The sequence below is a fragment of the Falco rusticolus genome, chromosome 3 (assembly GCF_015220075.1).
Source record: "Falco rusticolus isolate bFalRus1 chromosome 3, bFalRus1.pri, whole genome shotgun sequence".
Lineage (NCBI taxonomy): Eukaryota > Metazoa > Chordata > Aves > Falconiformes > Falconidae > Falco > Falco rusticolus.
This window is the reverse complement of record NC_051189.1, coordinates 60013113-60036897: the sequence shown is the minus strand read 5'-3', so window position 1 is coordinate 60036897 and position 23785 is coordinate 60013113. Positions and strand designations below refer to the sequence as shown.

General features: G+C 41.6%; 1 protein-coding gene across 5 annotated transcripts in view; it reads right to left on the bottom strand.

Moving 5' to 3' along the window:
- The window catches only part of MTCL1 (microtubule crosslinking factor 1), a 118949-nt gene that overhangs the window by 79292 nt on the left and 15872 nt on the right, over positions 1-23785 (bottom strand). For all 5 annotated transcript variants that reach the window (XM_037380566.1, XM_037380568.1, XM_037380567.1 and 2 more), the window contains exons 2-3: positions 18327-18551; positions 16690-16848 (exon numbers count right to left, since the gene is read on the bottom strand). In XM_037380566.1, the coding sequence (XP_037236463.1) occupies positions 16690-16848; positions 18327-18551 (384 nt within the window). The remainder of the gene's footprint in view (positions 1-16689; positions 16849-18326; positions 18552-23785) is intronic.

Here is a 23785-nt window from a genome sequence, read left to right as displayed (position 1 = left end):
AAAAGTAGTATATGTTTTAAATAATCCTATGCCTCACTATTCCCTATCAGTAAGCCCAGGGTAAATCTCAGAGAGAATTCCATGATGTAATTTATTAACTTTTATGAATTATAGTGAGGGTCTCTGAATGAAAATATTTTGATAACCCCAAATACTAGATGTTTGTAAGCACTTTGGAATACCTTCTTTTCATTTTTATCAGTATGAAAAAGCTACTCACACTTTAAGTAGTTATATTGGCTAAATCTGTTTAAGATTACTAGAAAACCTTGCATACACAACAGCCTTGCACATTCCTGATCTTTTTCTCAATGACTGTTTTCATTGCAGTAACAGTAATAGTAATCAATAGTAGTTTAAATTTATTTTCAGCACACACTTTCTTCTTTATTAATTTGTCATTTCCTGCTACTGTTTAAATCCCCCTGGAACTCAGTGGAGACAGTCCTCAAGCTTGACAGCATTAGCATAAGATCTAGCTTTCACCTGAAATGAGTCTCAAGCTGACATCAGATAGGACTCACTGGATGTGGCTGAGCAGCAGTTTGCATGTGGCTGTTCCCTACCACACCCAAATATGAAAACAAGGCATCAATCTCTGTTTATACCATTGCAAGGAATGCTGTAAACATCATGAGATCATCACAGGAAATTCACATCGTAAAAAAGCAGGGAATGAATAATACGAACGATGAATGCTTACAGGCAAATAAACTTCCTACTGAAAAAAGGGGGAAGGTGTCTTCCAACCTCTACTGCACCAAAGAAGAAATGCCGATTGCAAATTAAAACCAGAGTGCTTGTATTTCATTAAAGTTAGGAAGGAAAAATCTGTCTGCTCTCTGATAGCTGTCTGTGCCAGCTAAAAGTGAATTTATGGCGTAATTGAAATTACATTCCTTTTCTGCTACTCACTTGCTTCTGCTGAGCATCATTACGCTGATGCAATTTATCATGTTTTATATCTGAAAGAGCTGTTCTGTTTCCACAATCCCACCCTTTGTACCACCACTCTCTAAAAATCTGTGCATTATAATCTTCTTCCCCCTCCTGGTTCCCTTTCATGAAAACTCCACAGACAATTGTGAGACAAAATACAGAGGGCACACACAAACCCAGATAACTATTAAATCTTCTGAGAATGAAGACATACTTTCACTGTCACAGGTGCATTTTCACTCAGAGCTTTTGGCTCCAGTGTTCCTCATCTATCGAGCTCCAAACTCACCAAAGAGCAGAAGCAGGCAGCAACCTGCAGCTGATCTATCTGTAAGCAGGTAAGCACTGTGCAACTGCCCGGGCGCCAGCTGCACCGCAGACCAGGCGACTGTTCTGCCAGAGGAACATTTGTACATGTAGTTCCCCATGATGCTTGGCAAAGAAAGGAAAGGAGATGTATTCTTTTCTATTCCTCCTAGCAGATAAATGAATTAGCATCTGCTACTGATGGCAGAAGCTGGTGGGTTGGCCGGTACCCTCGGATGTATTACTGTAAGAAGAGGCTACCTCTCCTGTTCATAGCAGAGAGCAGTCGATCCATGCCAAGGAATACAGCCTGTTCAGCAGAGCATTTTTTTACTGTTGTTTATGAGCAACCCTCATCCCATGTTGAGGTTTCAGGACCGGTAATCAAAAAATACACTAAACAGATTTACTTTGAAGGTCTGCTTGATCAAACAGCAAGCCCCAGACACTGCTTTACATATCATTTTCAAGAACAGAAATACCCGTTTAAAGCAGTGTGCTCAACCTCACCTAGTCCAGCTTTTAGTTCATTACCTGTTGCCACAATGCTGAACTGACAGTCTGGAGTTGACAAAATGGTACCACAGATCGGTAAAAGGGACTGCCTGGTTGCTGGATCCCACATCATGTGGGTAGTAAGCAGTTCACCAGATGATAATCAGAGGTTTTGAAGGCAACTATTTAGAGTATCCACAATTGCAAGATACTGGAACCTTAATATTCTATTTGGCTGTAATCAAATTACCTTATCAAACCTTACACACTTGTTCGCTATTGAATGTCAAACCAAAATAATGGGTGCTTTGATGCACATGTATTAGTCTAAAGAATTCATCAGGTCTGTAAGAATAATCAATGGTTTGAGACAGAATGAAATATTTTTGTTGGGCAGTCTGCATCCCAGAGATTGTCACTGTTACCTGGGAAGGCCTGACTTGCCCTCGCCACATGGCCAGCTTCTCTTTAAAAACCGCAGACAGCAACCAGACTTTTGAGACCTCCAGTGATCAATTCCCCTACCTCCAATCCCTCGTAAATACTGCCAGCAGTTTCTCCCATATTTCAAAATTCCCATGAACTGAATGCTAAAGTCCTAAAAAGCTTAAAATGGACTGATTTTTCCCTGCTCAGGCAGTAATGTGATGTTTCACTTTGCATTTCTTCATTGCATCTCTCCCCAAGGCTTCCTTTGTGATGAACAGTCACTCATGAAAAAAACCTAGGTCTGCAATTAAAGAAAGAAAACAAAATAAAAAGCCAAAGAGCTATTACACCATGAGCTTAAAAAAAAAGAACTGCAGGCAGCTATGATCATTCTGACATCTGCTCACTTCTGGTCAAATTCTCCGTCTCCTATCAAAGAGGAAAAGATAAGTTGTCACTGCTATTCATGCTACAGAGGCACACTCTGACTGCCTGGTTATAATAGCTAGGAGTGCTGTCAAAGAAAAGAAAACCAAAACCTAAATGCACAGTCACTAATGATTTCATTATGGTAAATCTTTCATATGAAAATAATAGTCGGTACTTTAAGGGAGAAAATAGAAACTCAATAAATCCTTAATGATGCCTAGTCTCTTTTATGCTAGCCATTTTACAAGGTAAAAACAATTCTTCTTGTGAATGTCAACCTGCCAATCTAGTTTAAGGTTTTAAACCTTTATGAAGAATTTCAGAGGGAGAGTAGAAATATTACTGTTAATGGCTTTTTTTGAAATGTCTTCATTATGTATAGTCAGCTACCAGCAGTTGCAACACAAGAAGCCCCTGAAAAGAAAATTAAAGCTAAATCAGAAGTATTCCAAGACTTTCTATTCATCATCCCCCATCACAAGTCTCCAAATGGTTGCTGCCACATCCTCCTCACCCAGCAGTTCCCACTTATGGGACAGAAGTAAAAGGAGCCTTTGGTGGTGGGCGATTCATCTAAAGTGTTTCCTCTCCTGATCGCCCAAGTGGAAATCTGATACTCTCCCACTTCTCCTCTCTGAACTGCTGAGTAGAACTCAACTGCAGGACCTCACAGCAAGAGCCAGAGCGAGCAAGTGAGGAACCAAACCAGTTGCAGACCAGGAGAGGGATGAAAAGACGGCTTCAGTTTTAAAGACCAGGTTGTAATATGATAAGAATGACAACCTTTGCATTCTAATTAGTACTCCCATCCCCTTCAATTATCTTGGCTGATGACCTGGAATAAAGGTGCCAGGATCCAATCAACACCCACATTTTAAACCAGTTAACAAACTGTCAGGTTCAGTTGTGAAAATGCCTTTATTAGTAACCAGTCTCAGTGAATCCTATAAAGTCCTGCCAGTCTGTATATGCTAAGGATTACATGCTGCTTGGTTTAGGAAATGGAAGATAACATATAGAAAGGCCTTCTTTTTCCCCTGCCTTTTGGTTTGTGTTCGTTATGAAAAATCATGCACTAATGTTATGGAGATCTTTCTGTTAATACCAGATTCTTTGAAAAAGTATAGTACTTCCTGTGGAACATTATGTTGTGGATGCTTGTGGAATACCACTTGTGGATACTTGTGGAGTATCACATCCACAGCCTTTCTATAACTCTTGCTTCTAAGGGAAGTGTCCATGAAGACAGGCATGTGTGAAATGGCCATGCCAGCAATGCTCATCACCACAAAGCTCCTCTTCCTTCCCTTTGACTCAGGAAATTACTGCCAAATTTTCTCCTGGCCATCTTGTAGCAAAGAAATAGCAATGTTGAAGTTCTCCACAGTGCTTATTCACACCAGCTCAGAAGGACAGCAACAACCAGACAGCACAAAACCATGTTCAATGAAAGGCAGCTGCAGGAGTGCTGATGCCTAATCTTCCTGTCAGAACTGCATAAACCCCTATTTTCTACATTCCCCCCCCTGAAGAATACACAAATTGTTACATATGGTTACTCTTACAACACTTGTGGCCAAGAGAAGCAATGAATATCTCTGATTTTGTGCTACCTGAATTACTGTCTTTTCTATGGCTGTGTGGACTGATGGACTAGCCACTCAAACAAAACTAAACGGATGCAAAATTGTACCCAAGAGTGAAATTAACACTGTAAGATCAAAACCACCCTGATTTTAATACTTACTGACATATTGGTTTTCATTTTGTTTGATCTTTGCACTTATTACAGTCAGGACCAGAATGGAAGTGACAAATTAACCCAACAAGGGAATGTTTTTGCAATATTTCCAGGGAAATTGAGAGCAGGTGGAACCAGAAATAGCACAGCAAAAACTTCCTGTTTAAAGATTTTTGTGAATGCCTGAAGCCCTGACCTAGGGGAGCAAAAACTTCTGGCAGCAGCTGTAAAGAAACTTTCAAATGGTGTATCTCAGCTCCCTGCACCAGAGACTGCTGTCCCGAGGTGCGCCTGAAGTCCTGCCCGTCACAGCTATCTCCAACCTCAAGGGCTGGTTTGCATATACTGGATAATTGTGAGCTTGAACTTAGCACCCACATCTGCAACAAGCAGAGGAAAAGCTAGGATGAAGAAGACAGGAAGGAACAAAAAATGCGAGAATACCACCAAGGAGGGACCAGTAGAAATGGGAGAGAGGAAAGCTGGTATGTTTGGCCATCTGAGGAGACAGAGGACACAAAAAGCGAAGACTGGTGTGCTAAGCATTTCAAAGAGGCATTCCAATTTTTTTATTATTATTATTTAGAAAACTAACCTTAATTTCTTTTACTTTTCCCTTGTGAAGGTAATCCAGAAACTATAGTCACATACCCTGACAGCTGACCAGAACAGTGGAGACTTTAAAAGCTATCCTTCTATAATTTTAATACATAATGGTCAAGGAACAACAGTAACCTCCATCCCACAAGTGATTTCCACCATTTCACATATGTAGGACTTTTATTTCAGTCTCTGCCTAGACTAATATGGGAACCTTATCCTGTAACTGTCCACAGCTCATGATACCTGTGGGAATATGCACTACATCTTCTAGTTTGGGAATAATCAACAAATTAATAAAGTCATCATAGAAGACACAATATCATGGCAATGGAAAATCAGAAGGACTCTTTTAGAAAAGAGGACCCTGGGAACTACTGACCTGTCAGCCTCACCTCTGTGCCTGGGAAGATCAAGGAACAGATCCTCCTAGAATCTATGCTAAGGCACATGGAGGACAGGGAGGTGATTTGAGACAGCCAGCATGGCTTCACAAAGGGTAAGTCTTGCCTGATGGCTTTCTATGATAGAGTGACTGCATCAGTGGACAAGGGACATCAGGGAAGAGTTACAACTCTCTGGACTTCTGTAAGGCCTCTGACATGATGCCCCACAACATCCTTCTCTCTAAATTGGAGATATGGATTTGGTGGGTGGACTGGTGGATGGTCATGTCCAGAGAGTAGTGGTCAATGTCCAGATGGAGATCAGTGACGAGTGGTGTCCCTCTGGGGTCTGTACTGGGACCAGTACTGTTTAATATCTTCATCAATGACATAGTGGGACTGAGTGCACCCTCAGCAAGTTTGTAGATGACACAAAGCTGAATGGTGCAGTTGACATGCCTGAGGAATGAGATGCCATCCAGAGGGACCTGAACAAGCTTGAGAAGTGGGCTCATTTGAACCTCATGGTGCTCAACAAGGTGCAAGGTCCTGTGCCTGTGTCAGGGTAACCCCTGGTATCAATATAGGCTGGGGGATGAGGGGATAGAGAGCAGCCCTGTGGAGAAGGACTTGGGGATACTGGTAGATGAAAAGCTGGACATGAGCTGGCAAAGCGCACTTGTGGCCCAGAAAGCCAACCATCTCCCGGACTGCATAAAAATAAGCATGGCCATCAGGTCAAGGATGTAATTCTGCCCCTCTGCTGCACTCTGGTGAGACCCCTCCTAGAGTCCTGCATCCATCTCTGGAGTCCTCAGAACAGTAAAGACAGGGACCTGTTGGAGCAGGTCAAGAGAAGGGCCACAAAAATGAACAGAGGGCTATTCTATGATTCTGTGAAGGACCAGACTCTTGAAAACTGAAAAGGGAGATGAACAAACAATCCTCAATTTTTTTTGATAGAAAAATATATTACATATGATGAAAAATGTTAAAGAGAAAAGCAACTTAAACGCTTTCAGATTTAAATTTGCCTTAGAACTGTAGATTATGTCATTTAATTACTTTAGCCACTCCTTCATCACTTCAAAGTTCTGGCACCACTGAACCTGGGGACAGGAATTTATTCTGAACTCTGCACACAGTGATGGTGAGGACAGCTGCCCAGTTTCTCTCAGTACAGCTGACTGCAGCAAAAGCATGCTGAAAAGATGGGACTGTAACTGTTTTGGAGTTATCCCTGAGAAAGAGGCCTTAAATAGACCAATATATACATCTGGCAATTTCAGATGGATCATTATGCTCTTTCTGCCCACGTAGACATTATGTTGATGTCCCTAAATATCAACACAATTTACCCTCCCCAGCTCCAGCTACTATCACTTGAGCAAGATAGCTCTAAATGTTCATATTTGGGTAAGAATATCTTGCAATGTTTACATTCATTTGCACTCCAGCTTTCATCTTGCAACAAAATATACAGTAAAAAGAAAAGGAAACACAGAAATCAGAGGTAATGTACCCATTAGGGGCAGATGGAGTCATTTTTCTAGACTGAATGAACCACCGTTGTGGGTACTGAAAGAAACTTCAGGCTTTCTCACATCAAGGCACAAACCCAAACCCAAATCAAGTGAAGCCTTCACCGTGCTTCCTCCCACAGAACAGCAACCATCTTGTTCCCAGGCATTTCTCAGCAGGCTGAGCGTAGGAACAGGTGAAAAAACATGAGAGCCTTGCAGAAAGCTCCCATGTGATGTAACTGCTGGAAAAACCCATGGGGATCTGTGGGGTATGGGAATCACTCCTATGGGAATGAGGAAGGGGCAGAAGTACTCCACATGCCACTGCTTTGGCATGAATTGCGTTTGCAAAGAATGAGCAAAAAAAAAAAAAAAGAGTGAAAACGGTGAAAGTATCCTCATCTGTGGCACAAAAGAAACAGGTTATCTACAGAATGCAGCAAAATGTGCTGACTAGAGGCTGCTACAAGACTCCCAACTGCTCAGTTCCACCTCTTTGCCACTTAAACCTTTCTCCCGACCCACTTGCATCAACTGACTCAATTTTTTGATTCCTGGGGAACAGAAAGCTTCTTGATGGATCCAGGCGATGTGTGATGCACCACCAAGCTGGGCTGCCTGACAGCCAGCAAGGCATTGGGTGGCTGGAGCCAGGCTTACCAGCAGAGTGCCAGGCATAGGGAAGGAGGAAAGCCCAGTGCCGTAGCATGTGGCAATGCAAAACTTGCCAAGACAGTCAGATCTTTCCCCCTCATTCATCCACTGACAGCTTGAGTAGTGTGATATTAATAATTCATAAGTTATCTGTGCAGTGAGTTACGTTCTTTTAAAAATAGAGCTAGAGAAGCAAGTGTAAATAATTAATATGAGAAGAGAAATAATCAATTAACCCTTTCAAAGAAGGACAAAAATCAATAGCTCTGACTTTTTTTCACCTGCCTAAGCATTTCTGGACAGTGCCATTCCCATGACTGCCAATACTCCAATGTGACATGTACTGCTACATGCAGCATCACCAGAACAAAACCACGCACACTCTGGGAAATCAGGTAAGGAACTATGCATCTTGCAAAGCTCCTCTTCTCACCCTGACAGACTGTCTTTTCCCCTTTTCCAACCCACCACCCAGAGCTCCAGATGCTGGGATGAAATTACTGGTGATGTGAGATGAAAACAGTTGGCACCTGCTCACCGTGAGCCAGCCAAAGTATGGCAGGAAAGCTGCGCCTTGCACAGCACCAAGCTTGCCGGTGATGCCAGCTTGCACTGAGCGCCAAATGAAGGGGTTTTTTTAGGTTTATATACCCTTTCTCCTTCAGCTGGAGCTCCCTGATATGCTCGAAGCCAGATTCTCTTAGGATCTGTGCTGGCTCCTCAGAGCCCTGGGAGGAAAGCAGGGAGGGCAGGGCATGAGACATCTTTGAAACCAGATGCCCTTGGTACCCATCTCCACCCCAAACACTGTTTGACATTTCCTGTGTGAACAGTTGCCACACAGTGGCTGAACTGAATTTCACCAGAGAGAATAAAGACAAGGGATATTCCTAATTAGCTTCAGTGTATGCTCACCTGTGCCTATCCCAGCTTTAAATCCCAGCTTCTGCTCACAGAACAGCAGCAACCTGTGAAAATCTGCTTGCCTTGGAACAGTCTTGCCCACACCTTGGCAAGGAAAGCAAAGGGTACTGTCTTCATTGAGGACTCCAGTGAAATGTGATTTTGGGGTTAACTGGCTGGGGGGCAGCTCTGGGAGAAGGGCCTGGCAGTGCTGGGGGACAGCTGCCCATGGGCCAGCAGTGTGCCCTGGGGGCCAAGAAGGCCCATGGGGGCCTGGGGGGCATCAGGAGGAATGTGGCCGGCAGGTGGAGGGAGGTGATCCTGCCCCTCTGCTCTGCCCTGCTGAGGCCGCACCTGGAGCGCTGTGTCCAGTGCTGGGCTCCCCAGTTCAGGAGAGACAGGGAACCGCTGGGGAGCGCCCAGCAGAGGCCTACGGGGATGATGAGGGGACTGGAGCATCTCCCTTGTGAGGACAGGCTGGGAGAGCTGGGCCTGTTCAGCCTGGAGGAGGGAAGACCGAGAGGGGATCTTATCAATGCGCACAAATATCCCATGTGTGAGTGTCAAGAGGACGGGCCCAGGCTCTTTTCAGCGGTGCCCAGCGACAGGACAAGGGGCAACGGGCACAAACTGCAGCACAGGCAGCTCCATCTGAATATGAGGAAGAACTTCTTTACCTTGAGGGTGACAGAGCAGTGGCACAGGCTGCCCAGAGAGGCTGTGGAGTCTCCTTCTCTGGAGACATTCAAAACGCGCCTGGACACGATCCTGTGCAACCTGCTGTAGGTGACCCTGCTTTCGCAGGGCTTGGACTGGGTGATCTCCAGGGGTGCCTTCCAACCCTGACCAACGTGTGATTCTGTAATATGGAAGCATGCTTTAATTTTCCCTCTCACAACAGCACTTGAAGTATTTGCTAGCAATTTTTCACTAGGGCTTGCTGAAGAAAACCTTTAATTATGCTGTGGATAGATTAAGGGAAGAAATGAAAAATAAGCCCATATTTTCCCAATGAAAGTTTTATATAGATGTCACAGAAGCTACAGTTTGTTTGCACTGTCACTGCTGAAGCCCATGTGACAGACAGAAGGATTATTTTTAGTAACTGGGTGGAGGATGGGGAGACTGATACACAATTTGAGCTTCATGGACGTTACCTCCATGCCAGTCTCTGTTATTGAAAGAGTAGCAGTCTTAGTTATTGAAAGACTTGTGATATATAATAAGAAAAACAGACAACAAATAAGGAGTAGAGGAATTTCGGTTACTATACAAAAAATATTTCCTTATAACTAACCAGTACCTGGACAATCATGCAGCTATGGTTAGGTCATTGTTCCTGCTGTAAATGCCATCACTTAAACATAATTTCTTCACACGCAAAGGCCAGTTGAGGTCCACCAAAGTATTTGGGAGCACGGCCATGAAGGGGCTGAGCTAGAGGAAGCCCGTGCCTGGGATATGGAGCTCTGATCAGGCTGCGTAACAGAAGAGCAGGGGTTTTTGCATGATACAAAAGTCTGGATCTGATCAGCAGAGTCACTATTAATTTCTCTCAAAACCCCTCACTTCAAACGTTATAACAGGATTTGGAAGCAGTGTCAGATGATTGCTAGCAAGTGTGGACAAATAGCAAATACATAGAAAATACAGATTAGCTGGAGCTTGGTGGCAATGCATTTGGTAAATCATAAATTCAGATGCAGATATTGTTTAGGGTGGGGGGCATGTATAAGCATAAGAGACTGGCACAAAACATTTTGAAAATGTTTGGGTTCTTTCTGTTTAAATCTATTTTTAAAAAATTTAAAAAGAAATAAGGACAGCGCATTAGAAGATGTATAATATACATCCTTAGAAAAAAAACAATTATGTTACCGAGTTTGCTTCTTAACCGCTATACATTTTGAGTCAAGCCAGACCCATTCCCATGCCTTCCCTCCACCCTGTTTGCTGGTATCAACACTGAGCAGACCACTTCACTTATCTGTACAGCTCCTGAAATGCCATAATGAGTATAAATCATTCACTGTGGTTTAGGTACCAATTCATTATTTATCACAGTGAAAAAAGGGTACTGGAGACAAAATGGTGCTGTGGTAAAACTTTCATGCAGTTAATGGTTTTAGCTATGATTATTGCACAAGACTTCATTACTTATAACTGTCACAAGCAGTAACTTCTAAGCAGGGTTACTGAGTCAACATGGTGATCTTGCTTAGCCCTTTTAATATTATTTGAATCTACAGCTTACAAGTCTTCTCTTTGCCCTGTTTCTCAGCAAGTTCCCTTCAAGAAAAGTCATGTATTACAAAAATCAAAGACTTTTCACAGTTTATCCCTACTTCAAATCAATGCATAAATTTCATTTTAGAAATTACAGAACATACATAAACGTGTATGAAGCCCTAGCTAATGAAAACATAGGCAATATTTTCTACAGACAAGTGTCTGTTCACCAAGAATAATTTCTTCACTGTTTGTGTATTACTTGCGACTGTATCTATATATTTATTCAGAGAGAAAAGAGGGAAAAGTGATTTCAGATTGGAATAATCATACTTATACACGTTGCATGTGTTATGCACTACTTACAAGGTTCAAGGCAATGAAAATCGGACTGTCATGCTCAGCTCTAAGATGTAGCCTCCAGATTTCATTTTGATACATTATGTTTACAGAGCTGAATTCTTCTAGCAGCAAAATGCTCTCTATCTAGTGCACATGCACTTCGGAGCAAAATTTGTCCCTAAATATGCCTGAAAGATATTTAATCTCATCTTGTATATTTCTATCATTTTTACAAGCACCTGAATGCAGGTTTTCACTCTGTTAAAAGGAACAGATATTTTAACAGAAAATTACTTTGACTGTTAAGAGCAGCAGCTACTGAGCTGTGCCTCAAAAATCAGGTGCTGCCGGGCAGGAGGAGAGGGTAAGCTCAGGCATGATGACATCCCCATTAGCAAGTAAGTCTTGAATGAAAGAGCCTTGAGAGAAGCCACTGCCCTAAAAAGCCCACAGGTGACCTGGGAAAGCCCATTTACAGTATGTACTGATTTTCACCTCAGTCTGTGTCCTAGAGAGATGTGTTGGAGAAATTATTAACAGCCAGTGGATTTGCACTGCTCTTCTCTCATGCAGAAATTAATGGAAACAGCATTTCTTGCCTTCCCATTTTGCCTCTCTCTTTCTTTGTGAAAACACCAGCAAACACAAGATGCAGCAGCCATGGTCCTCCATCAATTGGAAGTGATTTTCCGAGTGAACATGCCTGAAGAACAGCACTCACGCCTCTAATGGTCCCAACAATCTGGAGGACTCAATGCACAAATGATTTCAAATGAAGCTGGCCAAGAAAACCTATGTCAAGGGGGAGGCAACTGCTACACCAGAGGGCCTTGCAAGAGAGAAAGAAAGCAACGTCTCCAGTTGCTCCCACTCCGGTCCTTCTGCTTTCAGCAGCAATATAGACTGTCACCTGCTCTGTAAGGCCATCCCACAAGCAGTAAATGACCCTTTCTTCCCAGTTATACAATTCTCATTCATTTCTTGCTACATTATTTCATAGCGCTCACATCAAATCTTTCGGCAGCTGCTACCCCCATCCCTAAACCTCCCCTCTTTTTGTCCAGTCTGGCAGGGCTACCCTTCCCCAGCAGTGTCAGCACTGCCACGGCCGTGCCTTTCTCTTCCCTGGCTGACAATGCCAAACCCAGACAAAGAATGCAAGAAAATACACATTTAGCAGCTGTGAACAAGCAACCAACTCATTCTCCTCACAGGGAATAGAAGTGGGTCCTGTGCCATCTCAGAGCCTTTCTACAATAAGTAGCAAAAATGGTTTATTCTTCCCCAGGTGCAGAGTTTTTAGAGAGAGGATTACTTGCAGGGGAATTAATGAACTGTAAATAAAGGCACCCAACACTTGCTGAGCATGATTTCATAGCTGCTTAAGCTTACACTAAAGATAGATCATCTAGTTGTGAAATACCTTGCTAAGAAAATATAAGGAAGACCTTCCCTAAAGATGCCCTGGCGGCTCCAAGGAAACAATGTTTGGGATGGGTTAGATGTTGAGTGGAAGATGTTCAGATCTCACAGAAAATCCACTTGCTTTTATCAAGCCTTTGAGAAAAGATCTGGTTTGTAGATGCTCAGGACAGAATTGGTAAGGGTTTTCATTATTACAAAGAAAGAAAACTTTGGAAAAAGTTTTCTGAATGTTTGTTGGTTGACCAAGTTAAACTTTTAATATACATCAGTATTTCTCATGAGCTGAATTAGGATATTAGAAAGAGGAAAATGACAGTTGCAGGGATGTTGCTGAGGTAATCTGTTAGTGATAGAGTAATTTTTTTTCCCCTGGAAACCCATTGACTCAAACGGCAATGTTAATAACTTACACAACAAGAAAAAAGGGAATCAAGCCTTGGCAGGGATATGTGTGCTTATTGAACCTGTGAGGGTACACTGCCTTTGCTTCTAAAGTTATAAGGAAGCAGCAGCTTTGGTAAGTCACAGAAAATCCTAGCAAGTTCCTAGAAGGAACAGTTCTTAGACACATCTCAGTTTTGTAGGGATATGCTACAAAGAAGTGTTCACAGCAGTAGGAAAATTCTGACACTTTCATGGAGACTGCCACAAAAAAAGGCATCAGAGGGAGGCCTTTTTACCAGTTGAAAAGTTCAGAGAGAGAAAGAGGAGAGTTGAATAATGGAAACTGAAAAAGTAGGTGAATGTAACAGTGGAAAAAAAAAAAAAAAAAATCAATGAACCACAGGGCTACAGCAGTTAGAGAAGGCTGAAATGGAAAAACTTTTACAGCCAGTAAAGTTAAAAAATATTCCGAGAGAAAACATTATTACCCAGTGAAAGAAGTAGCTTCCAAATAATCAGTGGAAGTATTTCAGGCAGGAGTAGCAGAGTAATGAACCTACACAGCAGTAAACAAACAAAATCTAAAAAAAAATAGGAAGCATTATGGGAAAGGAAAGCAGCACCATATTATCTTTTGGCTAAGAGGACTGAAAAAAAAGAAAGTAGAGTGGCATGATTAAGCAAAGTGAATGCCATGGTGCTGATGAAGACATTCAGAGAAGATCAGTGTCTAACTGGAAGACATCAGATTTGGATAAAACCCACAAGTATTGCTTAAAAATCCTTACTGATCCATACCTCAGCTCAAAACACATCTGTAGGAAAAGCTGCAAAAGGCTGGAGGGATGGAGCACACTTATGGAAAACAGAACAAAAAAGGGAAAGTTATACAATTCTCATTCATTTCTTGCTAAATTATGTCATAGTGCTCACATCAAATCAAAAAAATAGAAAATTACCCTAAAAACCTGGAAGTGATTCACCAATGATCTGAAAGCTCATTACTGAAACAATCAGTGAAAACCAGAATATTTTGATGACGGAGAGTGCCTGGCAGATACCAGAACAAAACAAGAGTCTTAGATGTGGTTTTGATAGATTTTGCAAAAGCTTCTGAAAGCATGTTGTGAATATGGGACATGCTTGGGAATACAGAAGCATCTGGGACTAGGGAGGGAAGTGCGTTAGCTATGACACAATGGTAGGAGATAAAAGCACTGTGAAGGACATGGCAGGTGACTTCTTGTCACCTTTCCTCTTGTTGTAACTGCTTCTATTATTTGCAAAGCTGAAATACACTGAGAAATGTTATTTAGTGACAAAAGAGGAAAGCCTATCTCAAATCTACTTAACACAACTTGAAATTACATGGTCAGGAGGAGGCAAAAATTAATTTCCCAGTTAAAACTGCAAGGTTTTTTTGAAGGAAATAAGAATTTTATTTAGACAGAGTGAGCCTCTACACATTTCATACCAAAAGAGTCTTGTTGAAAGTATCACAGGAGATTGAAACAGGTACTGGGATGAAAGAATACATAACAGCACTAAACATCATAAATGTAAGGGGTTCTTCAAAATATTATGATAAAAACCAAAGATGGCTTTAGCGTGCTTTCACAGATGTGTATAATTCCTAAAGATATTTCAGCATGCAAAATATGTTGAAGGTAGCCATCCGCTGCAGTGAGAAACTGTACCTGAGGGAATTGTACAGCAGGACAAAGCAGCAGTTAGCACTGGATTAAGCAATAAACACAAACACAGATGTTTAAAATACACAACAATATTACAGAAAATGAGCATATGGTGACAGTGAGCAAATACTGTCTAACTGAGTCTTGGGGCAACACTCTAACTGGGCAACACTCTGGGACTGGATATGAAAGATGCTTCTTCTAAGTGTCAGCCTTTCGATAGAGAAGATGTGTAGTCAGGGTGGATTGGCAAGAAGCTACATGGCCTTTGGGTCATTTTTCTCCTGATATATAAGGCACTAGTTTTCCCACTGGATGTCTATAATACATTCTTTTAGAGCTTTGTATGCATTAAATGTTCCTAAAGAGGCATTGCTTCTGGTAGTTATTTGAACACATCTTAAGGCAAGAATATTTTTTTTTTTAGCAATATCAACAATGCTGCAAACACATACTTATCTAGCACACATATGACCCTGTTTCTCCAACTTTTGGCTCATCTGTCCTTGTGTGACCTGCCGAGGACCCAAACCTCCATCTTCTCACCTACTGTGACCTTGTGAAATTCTGACTCCCAGAAAACCCACCATTACTGGTAAAAAAAAGCAGACTATCTCTACTATTACTACCACTACTACTACTACATCTTATCTACATCTTATGCCCTGTTGTGTCTCCAGATCAGCATGAATGCAGCCCATCATTCTACCGGCCATCTCCCCCTTTCTCTAGGTCCCCTCCAGCCTTTGCATCTTATGGGGTAAAGCCTGCTTCCAAAGTAAGGGTACATTCACTTCGACTTGCAGTGCTGCAGAGACCCAGTTGAGCTAGTGGGGCTTCCCTGCCCGGCTAGGCTGCAGCAATCTAAGCAGGAGGGTAAATTTAGCCTGGTTAGAGCTAGCTTGAGACTCCAGCACTGCTGGACTGGTTTCTTTCCTACTGCTCACCCACAATGTAGTTTCTCAAACTGCTTAATCCCAAAGACCATCAAGCAGTATCTAGTGCACCTGTATGTCAGTCAGCAGCAAGTAATGCGTTTGGCACTGTGGATGACACGGTATTTTTGTATGGAATCTAGACTGCAGACCCTGTAACATGGTATCATGTCCATTAAGCACAGCATTCACAAATAACATTGAGAAAGAAGAATAGCTAAAACATCATGCAGACCTTATCTTTTGTGTCAGGCTGCTATGTAGTCTAAGCAACACTGATATTTACATTGGCTGATGATGTGTCCTGTTACATACAAAATATTCCAAAACTCTTGCACTGGACTCGTCCTAACCCAAATGCACAGAGAAATTAAATATGGGTTGTCCTTATAAAACTAAGTCAGGCTTTGTGCCAGTTGACTCACAAGCAATGTTTGAAAGATTAAAATAACACATAATTGTACCACCTCTCTAAATCGGACCAGGGCTCAGAGGATAAATGCCTTACCTCATTATGTTTAAATGCTCTATCTCAATCTGGTTTAAAACAGAGCAGAGGCTGTGAGCTGCCAATCTGCTGTACTGTCAGAATAGAAATACCGCTACAGACCAGGATGTGGCCTCCACCGAAAAACCATGCTTAGTGTCTAGCTTTTATTTGCTGTCCTCTGCTCCTCAGCTCACTTGCTTCCAAGGATCATCGCTTCACCCAGTACAACTATGCGTCAGCACCAAGTGATGTGATCCCCTTTCTCACCAGACAGCAGTTCTGCACCTGAAGTGCAACGTTATTTATACCTTACAGACCACATTCCTGCTGCCTTGCTCATGCTGGTGGCTCCCACTGTCACTACTGCGGAGCACCAGCCAAAACGGCAGCTTGCCTATCTGAACCATCCTCTCAGAGACAAGTCATGCACACCTCATTTGACTCTCAAATAGGTGGAAGTCACAGTCTGTGTAAAGGAGAGTCAAAGCCAGCTGGAGTCAAATCAAAGATAGTTTTGCTCCAGTAGGAAGAAAGGCTTTAAGGAGCTGGTTCAAAATGAGACAGAAGCCCTGTGAGAAGCCTCAGACAAAAGTCCTAGCTTCATTGATTGACCTCTCTATTGCTTCTATATTACCAAGGCATTTGGGACATACAACAAAGGAGACCTTTGGGGCAATTGTACAAGCAATATCAGCAAGGATTTAATGTAGAAATCAGTCTAAGACGTCTGTGTGTCAAATTACCCATCTAACCCAGCAACACTGCCCTGCATGGCTTTTGCTTACCTCTTTTAACTTGTCAAGCTCATTTTGCAGTGTCTGCTTGGATACTTCCACCTCAATAATTTGCTGCCGAAGGATTTCATTTTCATCTTCTGCTTTAACACGTTTCTCCTCCACACTCTCCAGCTCATGGTGCAGTCTGACAGAAACATCTTTGGCTACCTGGTCAGAAGAGCACAAATGCGTGAAGAGGATCCATGAGGAGCAACAGCTACAGTATGTCTCCTACAGCAGGAAGCGTATTACAGCCCTAGACAGCCAAGAGATTTTTAATTCAATTATGACTCTGTTGATGAAAGACTCCAAGGCTTCCAAGTACCAAAACAAATATTCATTTCTAATAAAGAAATCCAAAATGAAAATAAATTTGATTACCCGTCTCCAGCTCCTTCTCCACACTATGCTACAGCAATGTCATGAACAGCAGAGGGAAAGAAGCAGATACCAAGCCTGCCCATCAAAGTCCCAGCATATCATGTTGGTGAAACAAAAGATGAAGAATTGTGCTAGAAAGTTGTCAGGTCATCGATCAAAGCCTCATCCATGCAGCAGTCTCATCCACCCAAATTTGCTGCCTAGCAAAACTCTAGCTAGGCAAGAGTGATATGAAAGCACAGAAATATATGCTATCTTAGGTCTTCTGAGTCCAGCCTAACAAGAATAAATATTACTTCAAAAACATTTGGAAAGGTGATTCATCATGCAAAATGATGAATTACTGAATTATAACAAGTCAGCAAAAACAAAGCAAAAAACCTAAAAAGACTCAGTAACTCTTTCATTCAAATCTGTGAACAAGATTTTTGTTGAGTAATGTATCATTTCCATGATGAAAAGGTTATCATTTGTTTTCTATCATAAAAAAAGAAAATTAGGCCTGACATTTTGAAAAGTTTGACATGTCACTCTGATTTCCACTGCTGTGGACCAATCATTGCAGTTTCAGAATATTTTATGGTTTGCATTTTTGAGTACAAAATGCTTAGTAATTCCAGTGGTAAGCAGTCCCCCTCTACAGAAACTATTTTCGAAACAGCTGTAAGGTAGCCATATTAAGAAGAGTAAAGCTAGATAAGCATCCTGCCTATACAAAGCTTAGCCTTGATGGAAACATTTCTGAAAAACGTTAAGACATGTTCCCGTATGAACATAAATTTTACAGGAATTTGTGTTTCTATGGGAAGTGCATTTTGATTCTCTATCTGCATAAAATATTGTAAATCTGTTCCTGTTACAAGTAACTCATTAGGCTCTAATAAATGCAACTTTGACTAGGGTTTTTTTTTCAGTTGTTCGGCATAAGCAAGAAGTGAAAAGGAAGGAAGCTGCCTGAATTGGGAAAAGCATATCAGATTTTGTTGATACAGTTTTGCAAAGCTAAGGATTTCAGTAAAACAAGACCCTTTAAATCTTTCAAATGCACACACGTAACTTGACCATATTTCTTTCATTCTTAATGGGAGCATGTTTTTTACTCACTAACACATCTTTTTATGATGATGAGCTGAATATTTGTTCTCCACCACAGAAGAAGGAAATTGGTCCTGACATTTGGAGAATGTTTCACGTGTCACCCTCCCATTGCAGAGACCCACATCCCAGTCAGCTGCTTTCACTGTGAATATGAATCTCTCACACACCTTTAAATCTTGTTCCAGGCTCCTAATAAGCTCTCCATCCACATGGCCTGTTTGTGCAACTTTCAAGCTCTTCTGTTCTGCTTTCCTGAGACGATATTGCAGAATGCGGCAATTCTTGTTTGCCCGGTCCAGCTCTCGCCGGAGCTCCTGCAGCTGGTAAACATCTTCCTCTAAATAGCTGTCACGCATTTCTTCCATTTCAGCCCGAAGTTCATCCAGTTCATCCTGTGAGAAGTCAAAACAGTGCTCCATCATACCTCTAAATCTCACCCGTGGGAGTAAAATAGGAAACATGCTCACTAGGATACCATTTTAATGAAGTGATACAGATAGCATCATGCAGCTCCAGAAGTCACAGGAACAGAAGTTTTATTCCAACATTGACTAATTATGCTGAACTACATCAATGAGTAATTGTTATATTTCTTACAATTGCTTTAAAAATTCAAAACAGACCAGACACTTATCAGTCTCCTGAAATTTGTAACACCTTCATTTTACCATCTCTAATTAAAATCAAAAGTGCATAATACTTTACCACTCTCTGAATGGATCCCTTACTTTATTTAGACTACAGTAAACCTACTTAAGCAAGTACCTCAGCACCTCTGTGTGATGTGCCTTTTTCACAACCAGCACTTCCTAGAAATGAAATCTTCCCTCAAAATCTTTAATGAGTCTTTATACCAAATACCAGAGTGCTCCATATGAAAATACTGTCTCATCTGAGCCTAGCACTGTGCACATGACTAATGACAGATGGGTTGGGCGTGGGAGAAAGTGGGTTTCTGTTGTGTGCACACACATTTCAATAACAGGACCACAGGGAAAAAAATCAAACCTGTGCCCGTGGGAATAATCTGGTCATTCTTTTCTGGGCTTCATGAACTGTCCCAGTTCCATATTATACCATGGGTGGCACATGCTCTCTCAAGTCAGATTTAAAGATTTACGGCTGAAAAGGATAAGCTCTATCATTCCCATTTGTTTAATCTGTGCATGACTGAAGCTCCAGAGCTAAAACTCTTATAAAGGTCTTCCAAGAACAGAGGTGTAAGCCATTAAACTGCTGCGTGAGGGGAAAACTATGACTCTACTAACTTTGAACAGAGGTGGGGGAAAAAAGTCAAGAAAAAGAGCCAGGAGGAGAATATTTGAAATGAACTATTCATTTTTTAAATTGTTTTCTTTAAAATTACATTTTATATCATAAAGACAAATTTTTCTGTGGAAAACATATCTTAAATAAGATTCAAGGAGAACTTGCACCAGAGCTAGCTGCACAGTCACCTCACTTCAGAACTGTAAATGATACTTGAAATATCAAGGACAGCTGGAGAATATTTCACACTTGTATCAGGTGGAAAAGACACTGCTATGGAGTTAGCTCCCATGACAAGGCCCCCCCTTTCCAGGCTGGACTGCCCCTGTCCAGTCCCTCCATGAACATGTCTGCCTACATCCCGCCGGTGGTCCTCTCAACCATTCCCCCTGCCCACAGCCTAGCTGGATGGACAGTCATGTTTTCCCATGTATTCATCTTTCTCCACTGCAGCTTTAGAAACTAATGAGGGACAGATCTCGTCACTGAGCACACTCACGACCAAAGGAAGATGTGGCAAACTTCTTTAGCCTCGTCAGCATAGTTATGTTAGAATTACAGTGTAACTCCTACCAAAAGCCCAGCCATGTATAAAAATTCCAGTGTTTATACAGCTATGCTTTAACTTCAGTTTAGGGTAAGCACAAGGCTTGTTATTTCCAAAACGACCATTCTGGACCCAGCAGCGAGGCTTTGCTCCAGCAGTACAGCCCTCCCAGGGCTCTGCACAGTTCTCTCTAGATGCTCTGAAAGGACAGGCAGGTTTTCTCACAAGCCCACCGTATTGCTATACATTCTCAATATATTCAGATTTCTGCTGTAGGAGCATCCTGTCCCACAATCTCCCTGGGACAGCTGCAGGAGGAGGAGATTTGTGTGGATAGAGAAGCTCAAGGGTTACTCTCCGGTGAGCTGGATGATGCTCACGCCATACACTGACTGAAAAGGAATAGTATAAGCATGGTAACAGAAGTTACCTTTGCAGCCACGACATCCTTAGAAGTTGAAAATACATTAGTTAACCACAAATAGCAGACTGCGAGGAAGCAAACAAGCTCTGCAGACCAAACTCAGCAAGATTCTTTCAAAACAGTTTACGGTCCCGGCCCCATCTGTTCCTCTTCAGGGTACAGCCAAATGCTCTGGCCAATTTACAGCCAAAACCCTGCTGAAGTTTTGATAAATGATTGATATTTTTTAAAGGAAAAACATAGCAAAGTATGCTTGAGTAAACTGGGAAGGAGACCTGGTTTTCCTTTTCATGTACACACTTTATCACTATGCTTCATGTTTATAGATGCTTTCAAGAGGTAAAGTAAAAGTTCACCCAGCAAAGATGGAGATGCAGAAGAAAATGTCAAGGTTTTAGAAAAGGGTTAAAACGTAGCAGTGGCTTTTGAACCTAAGAAAAGGAGTACACTTCTGTGTTATCAGTTTATGAACTCTAGGCATTTTGGCTAAGGTACTCATACCAAAAGTACATTCTTTACCTGTCAGAGCTAATACAGCCCTCTGGGATGAACAGGACCAGAATTATTGCCTAGGGCTGTCTGCAGACTCTGAAACTGAATCTATCTCAACTGGATTTAAGTTCAATTAACTTTTTAATATTATCTTCAGAATGCTAATGTTAGATTAATAATTTGGTTGTAAATTGAGAATTTTGAAATACAAATCCACAACAAACGAAGACATCTGTCGTCACCAAATTAATGGGATCTGGTTTATAATCTGATGTTTATGTTTCAGAACTAAGCAATGGCTTTCATGTATTAAGTGGCCTGCAAAGAGCAAGTATAATGGTATTGCTCATCTCTAACTTCCTTATTATCTATATCAGGTTTTGGAATTAGTAGAGCTGGTTGGCTTCTAAAGACAAATAATCCACAATATTTGACTTCAAAGCTTTTACTACAACCAAATTTGGAAAGTGAAACTCATATAATTTTAAACAACCTGATCCCTGAAACAGTCATCCCATTGAAACCGAATATTCCCAAATCCTCTCAGCAGGCATGGGAGAGCCTTAAGAGTCACTCTGTCTCCATTGGAGACTGGGATCCAGCATCTGTCTTCCCACCAAAAAAGTCCCCCAAAGAGCTGCAAGCATTGGCATGAGCTATATTTCAGGAGGTAGGCCTCTCTAGGAAAAATAACATTTTTCTCAATCTCCCTTACCAGCACAATTCTGACCTTGCAAGTCTGTGATTTTTTTTGTTATACTTGCCTCTGTTTTTGGTTATAAATACAGTTTGCTTTTCTCTAGTGTAATTTTGCAGATGAACTGAAATTTAGGATGCAATCAAGAAGGCTGTACTTTAAAACCTCGTATTGTTCTCCTCTCCGATATTTGTGTTTAAATCAATTGAGCTTGTTTTCCATACTTATTTTTCTTCCTCCTCCCAAAACTTTCATATAGAAATCAGACTGTGCCCCGACCCCTTGTATTTAGGAATACAGCATCCTTTGAACGAGCTTTAAAACATGGCAATGTCAATACAAGCACAACAAGGGCGCACACAGTTTTGCTCGTTTCAGGAGCAGAAGCCTTACCATACAGGCTGCACACAGCGCCTGCCCACTTTCTGCTGTGTAACCGCAGTGCCTGGGGCCTGGACCTACATAGTCTGTCCAGCCCAGGGATGAAAAACCCAAATGGGACACACTAAATCTATTTGAGTAGCAGGATGAAGTCCTATTTTTATATATTAAAAATATATATACAGAGGCATGTCGCCACTGAATGTCAAAATATAGGAATATGATATATGCTCAGATTTTGCATGACAGCATACAATTATGGATGCTGGGATAATCTTTTACTGGTTACAGTAAAGTCATAATCTTGTTCTTGATACAGGCCACAAAACCAGCAGCAAGGGTATAGATGCTTCCAGCTCATAACAGTTTATTCTCCTTGGCAGGTACTTGTGATTCTGCCATAGACGCTGAAACCTTGTGTAAAGCATCTCCTAAGTCAGAGCTGTTACAATTACACCAACAAAACCAGGGCAGCTTAAAGTGCTTTTCTAAAGTGATGCATGCACACAAAATGGAGGAAGCTAAGTTAAAGATCCAGAAAACTGGAAATTGCAACTGAAACTGTGATGGTCCTGCTTACTAAACTAGAAAACCTATGGCTTTGAAGGAAAAGCATGCCCATCATTAGTGAAATCAAAGGTAAATGCAGCAAAGCCAGGATCTTAAAAATTCCCAAACTCAGTAGTTCACAAAAAAAAAAAAGATAATTTGGCTGTGAGGCAGTTGAAAAAAATACATAAATCCAGTTCCTGCCTTCATTGAAATGTATTGTTCATATTACTATTATTATTGTGAGTGAGAATTAAAGCTTTTTCTCTCAGGAGGTATTGAGCTTCACACTGTGGACTTTAATATTGTAAAACTGAAGAAAGAGACCAGAACAGGCACTTAAAAGTAATTAAAACAAAAGTAAGAAAGCGGCCACCCCTCTTTGTGCATCTAAAAAATGGAGAGCCTGCTCCCTTCCTTAAACAGGGAGGACCTGCTCTGGCATCCCAAAGTGGTAATTGAAATTGGGAGGTTGAGTGCTGGCATAAGAAGCTTCACTTTGCTGTACATTCCTGTAGGGGATGAGAGCCTCCTCCTGATCCCTTTTAATTTAATGGTAATTACATTATCGCTTCCAGTAAGAACAGCACCAGTCAGAGTCTCTTGGAAGAAAGAATGTTGTTTAGGAAAAAGCTAAACTGCTTTTCTTTCTAGAAGTCACTCTGGTGATCAGAAAGAACAAATGGAAGTGTGGGAAAGAAAATAACTTTCTAACTGGCAGTTCTTTCCAAATTTGCAGTAGAAATCCAAGTTGCTCCTGAGTCTAACCGCTTACGGTTTCAGGTACTTGGCCCAAATGACTTCCTAAAGGCCAGCTATTTGGGGTGTAATAGGGATCACTCATCTGAGACTCATGGGGCAGCTGTATGAACGCAGGGCCATGCTTAAATAGCTGCTCCACTTGCAGGATTCCCCTGGACTTCAGTGCAAAAGCAACAGAATTAGGATTCACTGTTTCCCTGTCAGTCTACCAAGCCAAGGTGAGTTGCCTGAAAGGGGAAAGGCCGTGTGCAGTTTACATCACTGCGTAGCCCAAATACATACTGATGGTGCCTTTTCACATCTGTACTGTGCAAATTGAAGACTTGCCTGTCAGAAGAGAAGCCATTATCTCATTAATACCTTAACTGATGTCATGCTTGCTTGTTATTGATTTAATTTATAATGAAGTATAATTAAGGGTAAATTATAGGAATATGCCTTGTTTAGGATTCTTACAAAAAAAAAAAAAGAGAGAGAGAGAGAAAAAGAGTGTCAGGCCATGCAG